The sequence below is a fragment of the Crinia signifera genome, chromosome 3, assembly GCF_055691185.1.
Source record: "Crinia signifera chromosome 3, ASM5569118v1, whole genome shotgun sequence".
NCBI classification, from domain to species: domain Eukaryota; kingdom Metazoa; phylum Chordata; class Amphibia; order Anura; family Myobatrachidae; genus Crinia; species Crinia signifera.
In genome coordinates this window covers 120,888,990-120,908,989 of record NC_139219.1, presented here as the reverse complement: position 1 = coordinate 120,908,989, position 20,000 = coordinate 120,888,990, and the positions used below count along the sequence as shown (strand labels likewise).

The following is a 20,000-nucleotide window of genomic DNA, read 5'->3' as shown; positions in this document are numbered from 1 at the left end:
CCATTATTCTACACGCTGCCCAAAATACATTAAACTTTAAGCGGACCCCCTGGTAGACCTATCATATCTGCCAGGGGGTCTCTTTATCAATCTATGTCAACTTATCTTGATTTGTGTCTGAATCCCTGTGTGCAGCAGTCCACCTCATATATAAAGGACACTACAGACCTTATACATAAACTTGAGGGGGTAAATGTAACAGAAAACAATATAACCTTATGTAGTGCTGATGTAGTCAGTCTTTATACGTGTATCCCCCATGAGGAAGGCCTGGATGCCGTACTGGATTACTGACAATGAGCATTATAATGGGCCACCCATTGCATTATTCATTGATTTATTAAAGATAACCCTTACTAGAAATTATTTTTACTTCGATGGGCGGTTCTATCTACAGAGGCGTGGCTGTGCGATGGGGCCGAATATGGCCCCATCGTACGCCAATGCCTTTAGGATACGCCTTGAGAAACAATTAATTTACCAACAGCCCTATAATATTGAAATAATTCTATTCGTTAGATTTATTGATGACCTCCTATTCATTCATAGAGGGGCGCAAACATTAATACAGGATGTCCTAGATAAGCATAATGTAACTGACCACGTTGTAAAATTCACCTATTGTACAAGTAAAACACAAGTACATTTTTAAGATGTGGATATTAATCTAATCGATGGAAAGATTGATACCGATGTATTCAATAAAACCTACAAACAGAAACACTTTTCTCAGGTCTGATAGTTTCCATCCACCAGCACTAAAATTTAGCCTCCCCTATTCCCAGATGTTACGGGTGAGACGTATAGTCAGTGACCAGGGAAAGTGGAACCAGCCTTGGATAAAATGGTCTCCAACTTTCAGCAACGGGGATACAATTAAAACCAATTACTGACAGTAAAACACAGAGTACTAGATACTCCCAGGGCCCAGGTACTTGAACAAAATAACAAGACAGCAGATTCAACACCCATAATTCCATGGGTCAATAAATTTACCACCACTAGTATTGCATTCAATAAATCTATTAAACAGCTATGGCCAATAGTAAATAGCGATAAACAACTTAAAGGCTTATATAATACACGTTTGATGCCTGCATATACAAGGGGAAAAAACCTATGGGAAAAATTGGTTAAATTGGATGTCACTGAATTAAATAAATCTGCTGTCAAACAACATTTTTTATCCAAAAGCCCAGGATGTTATCGATGTACGGGCTGCACCACTTGTAGCTCCCTCCTCACCGGCAATACGTTTCAGCACCCCCCACACTGGTAATTTTTTTTCCATAAAACATGTTCTTTCTTGTTCATCTAAATATGTGGTTTACATTCTTATCTGCCCATGCAGTCTATTTATGTGGGCAAAACCACTATAACATTTAAAGAAAGGATGGCCAACCACTGCTGCACTATTCGAGCAGCTTTAACATCTACTAATAGTGAGCATCCCATGGCCAGACATTGTGTACAGGCAGGACACTCAATTGCCAGTATGAGATCAAAAATCATTGATCATATTCCAGATAACATTAGAGGAGGTGATAGAAATCAAAAATTGTTACAGCGTGAAAGCATGTGGATTCACAAATTGGACAGTCTTTCTCCCAGAGGGTTAAATGAGTATGCGGGTCTGGGATGTTTTCTGTAATATACTGTGTAATAATATACCTTGTAAAACTGTGTTGATGATTATGTATGCAACTGTATTACATTGTAATGCACCTCCAAATGTAAACTACGTAATTGATGATAAATAATTATATGCAACATTGTGTTATAAGTATAACGATGGTTTTTAATTGTCTTTTTCTCTGGTTACCACACGTTTGGTTACTATGGTACCAGAGACGCTACCCAGTCTGACGCTGGCTAGACACATCATCAGCAGGTGCAGCCGGGATTGCCGGAGCACGCTGAATGAAACGCTGCTAGCTCAGTAACACAGCTGAGGTGTCTTTTTTTAATCACTGGGTGGGTCTTGGAAGGGGTATATATGTATGTACATGTCTTATGCACTTTATCCCTGACGACGGGTACATCCCGAAACAAGTTGGAAACAGAAAAAAATATATATATATATATATATATATATATATATATATATATATATATATACACACACATATATATATATATTGCTCCCCAATAGTGGTATAGCGCCCAGATAAATTCAATAGTCCACACGTTCCTTCAGACTCCCAATGATCAATGAAATGTTGAGTTTCCAATAATGTATTTTATTTCTTTCTTCAAATAGCGGTATGACAAAAAATCCCAACGCGTTTCGTCTTACACAGACTTCATCAGGGGAATAGTTAATAGTCTTAATGTTGTGTCAAAAGGTCTTATCCTATAGATCCCTTTTTCCGAGGCAACCGTTCTTGGGACCTTATTGGTCTAGACTGAGATACTCTGTCCGTACTTTGTGAAAGGCCCTAGGGCCAGTGATCCATTATCAATAAAATGAATTAATAAAATGCATTAACCCTGCTAGTGCGGGGTGCCAATTTTTCTAACCGTTATCCTCAGAGCTTCTTAATTAACCATTGAAGTTCCTGCTAAGGTGCCAATGATTTAGAGCTCCTGTGGAAACCTCCTTCTTCTATGGGGTGAACGATTAGAAACTTAGGTATAAAATTTTCTGGGCGCTCCGATAGTGCAAATTACCACTGGTATAAAATTTGATATTTATTAAGGCTTTACATAAAATACACAAGGATGGGTGACGTATTATAGACGGCGGCTGACACGTTAGCCGCAATTTGACAGCACCTAACATTCGTTGGAGAGGTTACACTCACTCCTGGCTCCACGATCATGCTTGATGCTAGGCCACGCCCCTACGCGTTTCGTCATGGAGGACTTCGTCAGAGGGCTGGCCTAGCGTCACGCTGACCTCTCGTACATATCAATTGTACAGGTGTCTTTCATTAATACATTTTAAGGTTAACATCTACCAAATCAATTACATCACCTTGAACAATAAAATAATAAAAACTGACAACACTCATTAAGGTGCCTGATTGTGCTTACATCAAATATGTCTTTTCAAATATATATATATATATATATATATATATATATATATATATATATATATATATATATATATATATATATATATATATATATATATATATATATATATATATATATATAATCCGAAAGAACTGGCACTCCTGGACTTAGGTATAAGCCAAGGTAGCTTGCCCTGGTGCCTGCAATAAGGAACCTTGCAGTCCCAATGATACGAATCCAAACAAAGGGCACTCAGGGACATATATATATATATATATATATATATGTCGATATGGTGGGGCGGCACTCCAACAATGGCTGCTTGATGAAAGGAAACAATAATGTACGGTGCCTTCCGTGAAAGAGAACCCAAGAGGACCTTGGGGTACACAGGACTGGGCGGCGGCGGCACTCGTAGTTACGGTACTAAAAGAATCACCAGTAGACTGGATGCATTTCCAACGTTTCGAGGCTGTGTGCCTCTTTATCAAGGTGCAAAAATAGGGTACTCGGGTACATCGCGTCGGTCGTGTGCCTTCAGAAGGCACACGGCGCGACCGACGCGATGCCCACGATTTCCCCATAGGCTTCAATGTTAAAATATTTTAACATTGAAGCCTATGCGTGCCCGATGCAATGCCCCTGATTTCTCCATAGGCTTCAATGTAAAAATATTTAACATTGAAGCCTATGCGATGGACCCGATTTGTCCATAGGCTTCAATGTTAAATTATTTTAACATTGAAACTGAGTCCATTTAACATAGTAAAAAATGGGAAAAGGGCGAATAAGGGCCATTTCTCATTGGCTATGGCCCCGTCATGTGTGTAAAAAATAATGGCCCCCCATTGTGGCCGCCACCCCCACGATTAACGCGAACCCGAAGCGTGGCGAGCGCAGCGAGCCCACGAGGGGCGGCGGTGCGCGTCCTCCGACCTTTTCATTCCCCTACTATCCACGTCGGCGTGGAGTTGAGAATAGATTAGTGTGGCGAGCGCAGCGAGCCACCGAGCCCGAAGCGTGGCAAGCCCCGCGAGGGGACGCTGATACCTGTGAAGCCCGCGAGGGGACGCAGGGATCTGTGAAGGTATCAGCGTCTGCTCGCCACGCTTCGGGCTCGGTGCCTCGCTGCACTCGCCACACTAATCTATTCTCAACTCCACGCCGACGTGGATAGTAGGGGAATGAAAAGGTCGGAGGACGCGGGCTCGCTGCGCTCGCCACGCTTCGGGTTTGCGTCAATCGTGGGGGTGGCAGCCACAATGGGGGGCCATTATTTTTTACACACATGACGGGGCCATACCCAATGAGAAATGGCCCATATTGGCCCTTTTACCATTTTTTACTATGTTAAATGGACTCAGTTTCAATGTTAAAAAAATTTAACATTGAAGCCTATGGACACGATGGACCCGATTTCTCCATAGGCTTCAATGTTAAAATAATTTAACATTGAAGCCTATGGACACGATGTACCCGATTTCTCCATAGGCTTCAATGTTAAAATATTTTAACATTGAAGCCTATGGAGAAATCGGGTACATCGCGTCGGTCGCGTCGTGTGTTTTCCGACACGACCACCACAATAGAAATCGTGGTGGCCGTGCTAGGAAACAAGTACCATATTTATTTAGCATAAAAAAACTGCCACTATCATTGTGTGGATATAATATGACCAGAGATGGTCGCAGATGAAAATGTCACACTGCCGGGAGAGGAGGCATGCTCCTCCGACCAGCGACCATTCAGGGGCTGAAAACGGGAGCGCGCACCCAGCGATTTATTGCTGGTGCACACTCCAATCGCTGGCAATATGGTCGATCAGCGACCATATTGCCAGCGATAAGTGTACCGTGTGTACACAGCTTAAGTCCCTATGTTGCTCTCACTGTCCCTGCTGTCACTCTGTCCCTATTTTGCTCTCACTGTCCCTTCTGTCACTCTCCATGTCCCTATGCCTCAGCTGTTACTCCCTGCCACTCTCCCTGTCCCTGCTGTTTCTCACTCTGTCCCTATGTCCCTGCTGAGACTCTCTCTGTCCCTATGTACCTCTCTGTCCCTGCTGTCACTCTCTTGGGGTCACATTGTGCCATAAAATGGGAATCGTTTTTTTTTTTTTTTTGGCCTTTAATGTTATTTGGGGGCAATGTGCCTAATATAATTTGAGCATTATTTGGCATTTATGGATAAAAGCAATAAGAAAAATTCAAAGGACCACTCTTACACTGTCATTTGCATTGTGAGTACTTCTCATTTATGACCTGAGAGTCCTACTGTGAATTCATGACCAATGGCCTACACATGTACAAGTTTTTAGAGAGGGGTGTTCACAGAGGAATCTCAGGTGAATTCTGTATAAAGAAACCCATAGGTACCTATAGGTGTTGCCTATCTGGAAGATTTAAATATGGGGCATGCACACTGACAGCATTTTTAACCTTTGGTACATCTCGCCCACTGTCAATGTCTCCCTGTCACCCTCTACATCTCTTGGCACCCACTGCCTCTTCGTTTCACCCTATGCTGTGTAGCAGTTTATAAGTTTGGGTGGAGAGGGGCCCAATGCATATTTTTGCACCTGGGCCCACAACTTTCCAGTTCTGCCTCTGACCACAGGTCAGAGACACAGCTCAGCCTAAGCCCATGTCCCCCTGCTGCACTGTGCTGCGCTGATCAGACTGGCAGCGCTGCAGCAGCACAAATAGATATATAGTTCAGCTCCGTCAGCCCATGTCTCTGTGTGGCCCGCCTCCTCCCGCTGCTACAATATTCCAGGCTGGCATTATGAAAAGGCTGCTGGCTGTCAGTCAGCTGCTGTCAGCCCTCACCAGGGTCAACAGCTCCACCTCTAATATGATTGGTTGGTACTTATGTAATATCTGGACTCCCGTTTTTCTTATGAGACCGCGTCCCCTCGCGGGGCTCGCTGCGCTCACCACGCTTCGGGCACGGTGGCTCGCTGCGCTCGCCACACTATATAAAATCAACTCCATGCGTAGTTGGATAGTAGGGGTATGAAAAAATGGGGTGCATTTAACATGGGAGTCCAGATAATACATAAGTACCGATTGGTTCCCTGCACACATGCGACACACAGTGCAGGGCAGAGGAGAGCCTATCAGCAGCTACATGTGGACTGTGGATGCCTTCCCTTTGAATCCTGAGTCAGTGTGCAGGGAGGGACCGCGATGCAGCTGCCGTCGCCACAGAAGCCATCCCCCTTGCTGCCGGAACTTCCAGCCGAGCCAGGCGACATCTCCTTGAGGGCAACTGAGGCTCAGTGTAGACGCCCAGCAAGCTAGGAGGACTCCAGCCTTTAGCAGCAGAAGGTGAGGCCCTGGGCCTGCGGTGGCAGTGAGTAGTTGCTGTTGGGTTAGGGAAGATATGCCAGGCTGCAGTTAGGAGGCTGCTGCTGCTGGGGGCTGGGGAGGGGGTGACCGGGGGAAGCGGTGCTGGATGGGGGAGGGTACTGTAAGAGGATGCAGCAGTGTGTCTCCCATTTAAAATCAGTATCGATTAGGCTGGTTTATGGGGGCCACTAGCACACGCAGAGGGGGTTCCAAGTACCCAGAAACCCCCCTGACCGACCAAATCTTTTTTCAGAGACATACTTGTCCCTGCATAAGCCGAGCTGCCCCACTACTGCTGCGGAGCACTGATAGTTGTATAGGCAGTTGCCGGTGTAGTGTAATCTCAATAATTAGATAGATAGTGGTGCTGCACTCTGTCTTAAGCTGTCCATACATCTACAGATTGATTGTCAGATCTGTCTGGTTGGAACAAAATCCTGGTAATGGATGAGAGCAAATGACAGTTGACCATTTGTTTTCAAAATGCTGGAAAACTGCCAAAAACTGTCATTCAGATAATACCAGGTTTTTGTTCCAACCAGGCCAATCTGACAATCGATCTGTAGGTGTATGGCCACCTTAAGTTGGTTAAATATGGGGATCGGAGTTGCATATGGTCTATGTGTAAATAAGTAAAATAGCACTGATTAATCATAAAGTATGTTTACTCATTGGAAAATTAAAAAAATGAGCAGTGTACATAGAACACCGTAAAACACATTAATTTAGGCAGTATACGTCACAAATATAAAATGAATAAAAACATGCGAGTATAGGCCGATATCTGTGAGTAGCAGATGACTGGCAGGTGCAGATTGACAATGTTGCACACTTTTCGCTTTCCCACAGTCCTAATCCGAGCTGGCCCCTAGGCACCACCCAACCCATATATCCCATCAAGAGATCACCATCACTAACCCTATTCCTGTGGCAGACTTGCGGGATGCTGCACTCTGCCTCATTATTAAGTCCACCATAACCATTGACCGTTTTTTGTTTACCCCTACAGATAAATTGAGTTGCATACTCAATAGAGACTGAGACGGACTCTCTGCTGCTAACACATATCGGCCTATACTCATATGCTTTTATTGATTTTATATTTGTGACGTATACTGCCTATTTTAATGTATTTTATTATGTTTTATGTACACTTCTTGTTTTTTTGTTCTTTAATTTTCCAACAAGTAAAACATACTTTATGATTAATCAGTGTTTTTTTACTTATTTACACATACAGTAGACCATGTGATAATCCGATCCTCATTTTCAACCAACCTAGACAGAGCACCACTATCTAACTATATATTGTTAATTATGACTTGGTCACCCACTGAGTGCAGCAGCTAGTTGAGACACACCTTCTCAGTGCATGGATAATACACTACTAATCAGCGTAATCTCAAGTCTGAGGTCAGCTAACTTCCGCAGGCTGGTTCAGATGTGGCTCCCTACCTCCCACTGGAACTACAGGGGCCATTCCAGGGCTGCACAAGGTGAATTGTTGGGTGCTTGCTGCTCCAGTTTCTTTCATGCTTCTGTCTCCAGCCAGCTCTGCCTCCTTCTTTGTCCTGGCTAGAGAACAGAGCTATCTTAGGCAGCACCTAAAGAAGCTGCCATCCTGGAAGGACCCTGGCCACAGCTAGCCAGGAAAAAGTAAACAAGAGTGCATTTACTTGGAAGTACTGCCTACACTGTAGAAGATTGGGGGGGGGGGGTAAGGTTTATAGTGTACAGTAAGTGCAGCTTTGAGGGAGGGCTGCTGTGTTCATATCAAGGTGCTGCGCTAATGTGACACATCCATTTATGTGACTACTGTGATCCTGTTGAGTGTATGTTGTGTTTGCTGGCTCTTTCCACAGAGAGCCAGTATCAACATATCAACAGCCTTAAGGGGAGAGTGTGTAAAGTGAGATTGGTGCCAGGCAACCATACAGGGTCCATTTACATTTTACAGTCCCTTCAACAAACACAACACATGTATATTAATTGAATCTGATATTGAGACACTATTGATGCTTTAGCCATTTTGTCACCGATTCCTTTACATATACTGATGTACTAATTCTGCCTACTGTTATGCTGGCTCCACCCATTGTTGATTTGGTGCCGCCCACATGAGGCCACTTCCCAAAATTTTCCAGGGCCACTTTTACTTCCCAATCCGTCCCTGACTAAGAGGCATGGAAACCTCCACTCCTCTGATGCTGGACTCATCCTCTATTTTTGGCCATGTCACAGCCATTCAGATGGAGTTTTCTGGGCGTGCGTGAATTACCAGTTGCAAGCTTACTTGCTAACAGTGAGCACTCAAGAGTCCAAGAAAAGCAGATGAGTCTGTGTGTCTACAATGGCACCCGATATCTGACAATGGCACCAATGTATCAGCAATTGTATGCTGTCAGACAGATATAAAGTGGCAGCAGTGGCCATCTTTATGCATGTTCTGCACTTATTAGCATAGAATTGCAGCTGCAAACAACAAAATGATAGCAACAGCAATTGCAAGAACAATCACATCTGAAGTAGGCCCAATATGAAATATAGTCCATTCAGAGAAAACCTAGGGTAGGTTGGGATTTATGGACCAGGTAAGCAATGGACTTTGAGGTTCGACATGCTCATGACATGACAACCTGATGAATGTCAATCTTAACCCCTTCCTGACAGAGCCAGTTTTTGCGTTCCTGACAGAGCCCTTTTTTTCAAATCTGACATGTATCACTTAAGTGGGGATAACTTTTTTTTGCTTTTACTTATCCCAGTGATTTTGAGATTGTTTTTTCGTGACACATTGTACTTCAAATTAGTGGTAAATTTGGGTCGATACAGTCTGTGTTTTTTTGTGAAAAATACCAAAATGTCGTGAAAAAATGGAAAATTTAGCAATTTGCAAAATGTTAAATTTTCTGCTTGTGAGACAAATAATCATACCACTCAAAATAGTTAATAACTAACATAGACCATATGTCTACTTTATGTTTCCATCATTATTTCAACTTCCTTTTAATTTTTTTGGACACTAGGAGGCTTACAATATGAATAGCAAATTCTCAAATTTTCAAGAAAATTTTAAACACTGATTTTTTTAGGGACCAGTTCAGTTCTGATGTGACTTTGAGGGACTTGTATGTGAGACACCCCCATAAATGATACCATTTCAAAAACTGCACCCCTCACAGTATTCAAAACAGCATTTTGGAAGTTTGTTAACCCTTTAGGTGTTTCACAGGAATTCAAACAAAGTGTAGGTGAAATTTCAAAATTTCATTTTTTTTGCAGATTTGCAATTTTAATACATTTTTCTAAGGAACACAGTACATTTTACTAGAGAAATGTGACTAAAAATTGATTCCCCCAATTCTTTTGTTTTCATAAATATCCTATATGTGGCCCTAGTGTGCACGTTGACCAAACCACAGGCTTCATAATAGAAGGAGCACCTACTTGATTTTGGAGCCTCCTTTTTATGAGATTATTTTTTAGGCACCATGTAGGTTTCTAGGCACCATAAGATGCTAAAATTTAGGAACCCCCCCACAAGTGACCCCATTTTGCAAACTACACCCCTCAGGGAATTCATCTAGGGGTATAGTGTACATTTCAAACCCCCAGGGGTTTCACCAATTGTGGTACAACTGGGCAGTGAAAATGAAAAATTACATTTTTTACACAAAAATGCAGTTCTGGCTCAAAATTTTTCATTTTCAGAAGGTATGAAGGAGAAAAAGCACCCCAAAATCTGTGCCCCAATTTCTCCCGAGTACGGCAATGCCTCACATGTGACCAAAAAATACCATTTGGGTGCATGGCAGGACTCAGAAAGGAAGGAGTGATTTTTGGATTTTGCAGCTCAGATTCTGGTGGAATGTTGGTGGGTTTTATGTTGCATTAGCAAGACCCCCCAAGCACCAATACAGTGGAACCCCCCCACAAGTGACCCCATTTTGCAAACTACACCCCTCAGGGAATTCATCTAGGTGTATAGTGTACATTTCAAACCCCCAGGGGTTTCACCAATTTTGATACAACTGGGCAGTGAAAATGAAAAATTACATTTTTTTACACAAAAATGCAGTTCTGGCTCAAAATTTTTCATTTTCAGAAGGTATGAAGGAGAAAAAGCACCCCAAAATCTGTGCCCCAATTTCTCCCGAGTACGGCAATGCTTCACATGTGACCAAAAAATACCATTTGGGCGCATGGCAGGACTCAGAAGGGAAGGAGTGATTTTTGGATTTTGCAGCTCAGATTCTGGTGGAATTTTGGTGGGTGCTATGTCGCATTAGCAAGACCCCCCAAGCACCAATACAGTGGAACCCCCCCACAAGTGACCCCATTTTGCAAACTACACCCCTCAGGGAATTCATCTAGGGGTATAGTGTACATTTCAAACCCCCAGGGGTTTCACCAATTTTGATACAACTGGGCTGTGCAAATGCAAAATTACATTTTTTACACAAAAATGCAGTTCTGGCTCAAAATTTTTCATTTTCAGAAGGTATGAAGGTGAAAAAGCACCCCAAAATCTGTGCCCCAATTTCTCCCGGGTATGGCAATGCCTCATGTGTGACCAAAAAATACCAGTTGGGTGCATGGCAGGACTCAGAAGGGAAGGAGTGATTTTTGGTGGTGGAATGTTGGTGGGTGCTATGTCGCATTAGCAAGACCCCCAAAGCACCAATACAGTGGAACCCCCCCACAAGTGACCCCATTTTGCAAACTACACCCCTCAGGGAATTCATCTAGGGGTATAGTGTACATTTCAAACCCCCAGGGGTTTCACCAATTTTGATACAACTGGGCAGTGAAAATGAAAAATTACATTTTTTTACACAAAAATGCAGTTCTGGCTCAAAATTTTTCATTTTCAGAAGGTATGAAGGAGAAAAAGCACCCCAAAATCTGTGCCCCAATCTCTCCCGAGTACGGCAATGCCTCATGTGTGACCAAAAAGTGTCAGGACTCAGAAGGGAAGGAGTGATATTTGGATTTTGCAGCACAAATTCTGGTGGAATGTTGGTGGGTGCTATGTCGCATTAGCAAGACCCCCAAAGCACCAATACAGTGGAACCCCCCCACAAGTGACCCCATTTTGCAAACTACACCCCTCAGGGAATTCATCTAGGGGTATAGTGTACATTTCAAACCCCCAGGGGTTTCACCAATTTTGATACAACTGGGCAGTGAAAATGAAAAATTACATTTTTTTACACAAAAATGCAGTTCTGGCTCAAAATTTTTCATTTTCAGAAGGTATGAAGGAGAAAAAGCACCCCAAAATCTGTGCCCCAATTTCTCCCGAGTACGGCAATGCCTCACATGTGACCAAAAAATACCAGTTGGGTGCATGGCAGGACTCAGAAGGGAAGGAGTGATTTTTGGATTTTGCGGCTCAGATTCTGGTGGAATGAATGGTGGGTGCTATGTGGCATTAGCAAGACCCCCGAAGCACGGTGAAATTATGAACCTAAAAATCCATAGATGTGTGGTATATTTTAAAACACTCCTTTATACATAGGCCGGGTTTGTCGGGGCAAGTGTCACACTGGAAAATAGTTTGCTTTCTTATTCCCTTTTTATAGCAAACTTTGCACCTTTTTTGTGTCCTGCCCTTTTTTCCAGTGGAGGGGATTTCATCAGGAAAATGCTGCCCTGGTACAATACGGGGGCCAGTACTAGAAGTACTGGGGCCCTCTGCCTGCTGGTTCCCAAATACTAGGCCCTTTATGACTTCCTCTTGAAAGTGCATAAATGTCCCCCTCTGGCCGGTAGAACGGAATAGCACGTAAGCGTTATACAGTGCCATCTGGATGATATACACGGCCAGCTTCTTGTACCAGATTTTTGTTTTCCGCAGGGCACTGTACGGCTTCAGTACCTGATCTGAAAGATCCACTCCGCCCATGTACCTATTGTAATCCAGGATACAATTAGGTTTGGAGGTGTGGGTACTGGTACCTCGTACAGGGACGGAGGTGGTACTGTCTCCGTGAATTGTTGTCAGTATAAGGACATCCCTCTTGTCCTTATATTTGACCAACAACATATTTTCGGTGCATATTCCCCTGCTTTCACCCCTTCTCATTACTTGGGCAATGTGCGTTTTTGGGAGGCCTCTTTGGTTCTTGCGCACAGTACCGCAAGCTGCTGTACCTCTTGAACCAAGGGCCTTAAACAGGGGGATGCTGGTGTAAAAGTTATCCACATAGAGGTGATAACCTTTATCCAGGAAGGGGTGCACTAAATCCCAGACAATTTTTCCACTAACACCTACGAGGGAGGGGGGGCATTCTGGCGGTTCAATTCTTGAATCCTTCCCTTCATATACCCTAAACCTGTGGGTGTACCCTGAGGTGCTTTCACACAGCTTATACATTTTTATGCCATACCTTGCCCTCTTACTGGGAAGGTACTGGCGGAATTTAACCCTTCCTTTAAAATGTATAAGGGACTCGTCTATGCAAATGAATTTATCTGGGATGTACATCTCTTCAAATTTGGCACTGAAATGATCAATGACCGGCCTGACTTTGAATAGCCGGTCAAAGGTGGGATCATCTCTGGGTGGGCACTGTGCATTATCGTTGTAATGCAAAAATTTAAGGATCGTCTCAAATCGAGCCCGGGGCATGGCCATACGGTAAAATGGGGTGCTGTACAGAACATCTGTACTCCAATATTGCCTAATTTCTGGCTTTTTTACTATGCCCATATGAAACACCAGACCCCAAAACGTCATCATCTCTACTGCATCTACAGGGGTCCACCTAGCAAATGATGACGTGGGGTTTTGAGCAATAAACTGCTGGGCATATAAATTAGTTTGGTCCACAATTAAATTTATAAAATCATCAGAGAAAAATAATTTGAAAAAGTCAATTTCTCTGAGACCTGTGGAATCAAATTGGATTCCTGGCATGGCCAAAAACTCAGGAACCTGGGGCTCAAAATTGTCTGGTGGTGGGGTCCATACGAGATCAATTATTGGGGGGGGGTCTCAGCTGCTCTACGGGGGCGTCTTTGAGGGGGTCCCTCATCACTAGAGGAGGAAGAGGAGCTTAAGACGAAGCCTTCAAATTCCCCGCTTGCATCACTGGCTGTGTCAGAGTCAGAGGCAAGCATGGCATATGCCTCCTCCGCTGAATACATTCTTCTGGATGACTGGGATGACATTTGGGATGCCATTTTTATTTTTGTGTTACTGGTAGTGAAATGTTTCAACACGTGTATAGTGTAGGGGGGGTACAAACTTTATTTCAACCCGGGGGGTATGTAGTGTGTAGTGTGTATGTAGTGCAGAAAAAAAAAATACTTTATACAAAAAAAAAAAAATTGAAGGGGTTAAAAAAAAAATAAAAATTGAAGGGGTTAAAAAAAAAGGTCCTGCGCCAAAAATTGAGCACAGATGTTGGTCAGTTACGTCCGTCACTGAACAGCGCTCAAAGGCAACAGGAATTTGATCAAAAAAAAAAAAAAAAGATCAACCCTGTGCCGAAAAAGCTGATCAGTGATGTACGTCACTGATCAGCGCACAGTGGCCACAGGACACCCACAATATCACAGTGTGTGTAAAAAAAAAATTAAAAAAAGACCCCACAGCAGCCTCAAAAAAAAAAAAGGTGATCAGTGATGCGACACTGATTACCAGTGAGGGGCAGCAGGTGCACAACCTTTGGTGCAACTGACAGTGCAACTGGCAGCAACTGGCAGGTATATATAAAAAAAAAAAACCTCTGCACCCCCAAAAAGTTGCTGATCACCTCAGATATAGTGATCAGCACAAAAGGCGGGGGCAGCAGACACAAAATTTAGCACTCTCTATCACTCTCTGTCACTATCTCTCTCTATCTCTCTATCTCTCTATCTCTCACTATCTATCACTCTATGACACTGCAGCAGCAGCACTGACAGTTATATATATGAAAAATAACCCCTGCACCCCCAAAAAGTTGCTGGGGGTGCACAAAATGGGGGCAGCAGACACAAAATATAGCAGTCTCTATCACTCTCTGTCACTATCTCTCTCTATCTCTCTATCTCTCACTATCTATCACTCTATAACACTGCAGCAGCAGCACTGACAGGTATATATATATATATATATAAAAAAAACCTGCGCCCCCAAAAAGTTGCTGATCAGTTAATTTATACTGATCAGCACAAAAGGGGGGGCAGCAGTCAGTTATATAAAAAATATATAGCACAATCTGTCACTATCTCTCTATCTCTCTCTCTATCTATAACTATATCACACTGCAGCAGCACAAAATATAGCACTCTCTGACACTATCTCTCTCTATCTATCTCTCTCTATCTAACGCTATTACACTGCAGCAGCACAAGTTCACAACACAGGAAGTCACAAGTAGTAACAGGATCCAGGAAGCATCCAGCACACTACAAGCAGTAATGAAGCAGTGATCAGGTAAGTATTTTGCTCGGTTCAGGTCAGTATACTGCGGCAGCTAGGCACGGTGACCGCACTGCACGCAATTCCAGATCGGAATGGCGTCTGCAGTGCAGTCACCGTTAGTTTAAATCCCCCTCCTTGGCTGTGATTGGTCTGTCGGTCCGACGAACCAATCACGGCCTTTGGGGGCGGGCGGGGTGAGGTGGGGTGACACCAGTGTCACCCTTACACCCCGCGGTGATTGGTGCTGTACTTTACAGCACCAATCACCTCCGATCGCGTGTCACCGGCGAACGTTATTCGCCGGTGACACAGAAAACGCTGTAATTGGCTGTTCACACTGAATAGCCAATCCCAGCGATCGCCGACGGGGGGGCGACATCGCAGACATGTTGAAACTGTCAACGCGTCTATAGACGCGGTGACAGTTACAAGCCATGACGTACATTTACGCCATGTGTCGGGAAGTACTTCCCGACCATGACGTAAATGTACGTCAAATGTCGGGAAGGGGTTAAGGTGCATACACACTGGACGTTTTTGACCAGTGTGTATGCACAGCTATGAGGACAAAAATTGCTGGGCTGAAAATTGATTTTCCCCTGTCTAAGCAATTTTCTCAGGGGTTGACCGCTTTCTAAAGCAAAACGCAATGTAAATCCACCACGGCAGATGTCTACCAGCAGAAGAGCGACGGTGGCCAGCAATGATGATGGAGAGTGAAACTGCTCACCATCGGGTTTCAAATATTTAAAAATGGTTTGAACCACATCCCAACTGCCAAATTGTCCTCTCTGCCAAATTGTTCTCTCTGCCAGCTAAATGGGGCCGAGACAGTAAAAGATGAAAGATTAGGTTTCTTTTTACGCTTAAGCAGTTAATCTTTGTCTATACCCATCTTCTAAATGTCCTGAATATTTAGTGGTGGCATAAGGGTTCACACGAAGGAGAATACTTATAAAACCTTTGAAAGAGCGACGGTGGAGGTGCTATACATAGCAAACAATCAGGATCTAGCTTTTATTTTACCAAACAAACTAAGTAACAGTGAGAATCTGCTTGGTTGCTCTACACAACATTCCTACTTTTCTTCTTTAGAAGTTATCATAGATCTCATCCCTTGATCCTCTACTCCAGGCATTCCCAACCACGGTCCTCAAGGCACACCAACAGTGCAGGTTTTAGTGATATCCAGGCTTCAGCACAGATGGTTTAATCAGAATCCCTCAGATACTAATTAAGTCACCTGTGCTTAAGCCTGGATATCCAGGAAACCTGCACGGTTGGTGTGCCTTGAGGACAGTGGTTGGAAATGCCTGCTCTACTCCCTGCTTCCTATAGGAATTCTCCTCAAAGAGCAAAAACATCATTAGATATTTAGAATATGGCCAGCGTTATTTATGCATTGGTAAAATAATTAGCTTACCCATAAAAGATGTTCCTAGATTTACTATACTGAAACATTTAACTTTATTTTGAAAAATAATATAAAAACACAGGATAAGCAAATAAATTGAAGTGGGGAAATAAAAAAACAAAAAAAAACATAAAAAAAATATTTGGTGATGTTAACACACACAAGACATACCAACACTTCTTCTTTCAGTTGTCCTAATGGCACAGAAAGTTGACCTAATGCTTTATCCATTCCAACCTGAAAAATCCAAAGAAAATAAGCTAAAAATGACATTCGTATATAGAGCCTAAATCAGATCCTGACCGTTAATTTTAGAATTCACTGTAGCCTGGGAGAAGAAAGCGGACGCCCAAACAGAAAGAGAAATTGAGAGAGACTAGCGAATGGATCACAGATAACCTTCCACTCGCAAATCAATACACAATTCCAGAACCATCAAACAGTTTTTGCCTCTGTGCAACGAGACAGGTTGGAAGTGGTCATCACTTACATCACAGACCCTCCTGCAAAAACACCTGGGCACACCTGAGTTTTTTCAGACACACCCGGAATACGTCAGGTTTATTCCCCAAACGTCCGCTTCCCATCTGTGAAAGCCTGGACACATTGTGTTTATGATCCATGCACAATTTAAGTTAATAAATTATCCTTGTGCATGCGCAATGGGTACGGTACGCAAGTGCAGTCCCTCCATTTGTGAATTCTAAGATTAGTGATCAACTCGGAATCAGGCCCAAAATTGCATATTTTTACATTTTCCTCCAAAATATAAACACATTACTATAGCAATCAGATTTAGTCAATTCAAACATATTGATTTTAGCCAATTATCTGACCCAGTGGAATTTCCTCATCCAGTCCTGTACCAAACTGGCCGACTACAGAATTGCAGAAGCTATGTTCATCACTGTTTAAGCACAATTTGCTATTTCTTAGTCACCTTACATGCTGCATTACAGATGTGTACTGGTATGAAGAGAAATAAATACTCTAATGAGGAAAGGAGTTCTATAATTACATTCTTGATACATCTTCATTATGTTCACAACTAAAAGAGCAGGATGAAAGCAAATCTGAATTTACAAAAAACATCTCATATCACATTCATTAAAAAAAAGAAGATTCATGTTCTTACAGGGATCTTAATGGGTAGTGTCCAGAGAGTCTAGGCCCCAAATAGAAAATTATTTTTCCCAGCAGCCCAGGGCTCGAACCTCTATACCCCTACCAGCCACCTGCAGCCATTTTATTTAGGAAGCCAACAGCAAGGAGTGAGAAGTAATAGTGAGAAGGAAGACCTTTCAGAAGAGAAATGTGCAGAGAACCAGTATTATAGTAATTAAACCCTGCAAGCCAGGTGCGGCAGATGGATGCCCTGTGCCCACTATGGAGTCAAAGACAAGGATTTAACCAGGTAAGAACATCCACTAGGGGGCACTCCAAAGCTGTGCGTGGACACTCACCAGCTGCACTGATAACTTTTCCTGAAGGCTGCATCTGAAGAGGCAAAGGTATCAAATGCATAGGAATGAATAAAATGGTGGGCAGAGAACCATGTGTCAACTTTACAAAGCTGCATAATGAAGCAAAACGTTGAGCTGACCAAGAGGGTTGGAGTAACAGCGTGGAATAAGCAGTCACCAAGGCAGGGGCATGGAAATCCACTGTAGAGTAGACATGGAAGATAGTAAAGCAAAGCCAAAGTCCATTTAGAGGTTCAACTTGTGAATATCAGGACAAACAGAGAATCATACATTGATGATCCTTACATGGCAAGCACCAGGATCATCAGACGGTAGTCACTCCTAAGCCATGCAGGTTTGCACCCAAAGAAACATGAGGGCTACACATGTATACTTACATGTAGACCGGTGACTAGCAGAAAGCAACCAAAGTAAGCAGAGTGGTTGGAATTCGCAACCAGCTCCCTTCCAACAATGAGCATTCAGCAGGAGTCTCCCAGCGTGCCATGTGCCATTCTAGAAGGTGGCTTGCAGGCATTGGATAGAGGACTCGCTTTTGTTCAAGGTATCAGGATCACCCTACCTCTTTACCTCATCTGTGCTCCTGTCCTAGCATTAGTAGTGGTGTACCACTGTCAGACAGTGACAGTGCTACGGCCACACCTATAGGACTATTCAATTCGGGTCAGGTCCATTCCGACAATCATTTGTCTGAGTGGATCAGACAAAACCTATCCAAATCAGCAGGCAAATCCGATTGTCCGATATGGCTGCTGCTGACTCACCCGACTGGTTCTGGGACCGGGTAAGTTACGGGAGGCAGGACAGCAAACAGGTGAGCTGCTCTCATCTGCTACTCACTCACTGCCTCAATACGACTTTTTTTAAAGTCAGGATTGAGATTGTTGGAAACGGGGCCAAGACTTTTCGGATTTGGCTGAGTTTCTGACAAAAGCAGGCCCTTATTGAATAGGATGGAACCCCTTCCGACCTATTGAAGTAGGAAAACTGCCGTCTTGACAGCAATTGAATATACCAACTAGTAGGCAACTGTAATCAATAAAGCTAAGGCTGAACTGTACCTTTGCAGCTATATGTGTGAGCATTAATTAACAAGGCTGCACAGTGGTGGTGGTAGGAGTACATTGCAACCTAATCCTTACCTTTCTAGTGACAGCTCTGCGAGCTGCTCCTTCTTCCCAGCTTGCATGAATGATGACAGCCGTCAGCTGCCACCAAATTGAACTCCCTCACTTTTCGATTACTGACAGCTTTGCCAACCAATCAGCAGCTAGCACCACACATTCACACACAGTACTGTGCTGATAATTGAGGTGGGTGTTTAAAAAAAAAAAAAAAAAGTATTAATAGTTTCTTTTAGCAATTAACAAAATGCAAATGTATGAAAACAATAGAAATTGAAGTCAATTCAATATTTGGGGTGTCCACATTTTCCCTTCAAAAGAGCACCAATTCTTCCAGATACACTTTCGGTTCCATGGCCAGGATGATTAAGCGCAGAGACTCCATACAGTACCTTGGGGATCCAAAAATACCTGTTCAGAGTCTTCAAATTGAGGATGGGCCAAAATGAGCCACCCAGCTTCTGGACCAGAAAGAGGTTGACACACAAAAGGTGGCAAATGTCCTTATGCTGGGTAAACACCAGGACGATTTTCCCTTAATCTTGATACAATACCGACCGATTGTATGTATATTGTATGTACTTTTGTGCTTTTTTGTCATTTCGTTGATCAGATTCCGATCCGATGCGCGTACCCACCGCTCGTTTGCTCGAGTCGTGGGTCATACATGCTGCAGGTAGGATCCGTCAATACCAGGCCGACCGACCGTCCATCGCGTGCCGGTCGTGAGTGGTTTTTACTGCCGTACGTTGGGGTGACTGTCGTGCGACCCAGCCTATTTCCTAAACACTCCACTCCACAGGCGCCATGTTTTTCCACATTGCAAACAGTGCTGGTGCAGCAGTTGGACTCTCCTTCTTGGCTCATCTCCCAGAAAAACAACCTGGTATGTTTGCTCTCCCAATGCTTACTGAAGCCACCAATGTATAGTCTGCTATTTCAGCACTAGTTTGTACCATCACCCGGGCACCTGACCATGTCACTGTGTGCTAGGCTAGACCCCATTCACATGTGTGTATGTGTTTACAGTAGGAGCCCATCTCATCTATCTTCCGTAGGCCATGGCTATCCTATTGTTCTCAGCTGCAATACAATACATAGAACAATACAGTAGGGCAGTGTTTTTCAACCACTGTGCCGTGGCACACTAGTGTGCCTTGAGCTGTTCTGAAGTGTGCCCCCAGGTTTCGA

The 20,000-nt window shown here is 43.4% G+C and overlaps 1 protein-coding gene across 2 annotated transcripts in view; it reads right to left on the bottom strand.

The window, feature by feature from the left end:
• The window catches only part of COG2 (component of oligomeric golgi complex 2), a 265,347-nt gene that overhangs the window by 220,159 nt on the left and 25,188 nt on the right, over positions 1–20,000 (bottom strand). Inside the window, exon 3 of one of the 2 annotated variants that reach the window (XM_083176425.1) lies at positions 16,373–16,438. In XM_083176425.1, coding sequence (XP_083032551.1) covers positions 16,373–16,438 — 66 coding nt within the window. Of the gene's footprint in view, positions 1–16,372; positions 16,439–20,000 lie in introns of those variants that run through there. The other variant, XM_083176427.1, reaches the window with a different exon arrangement.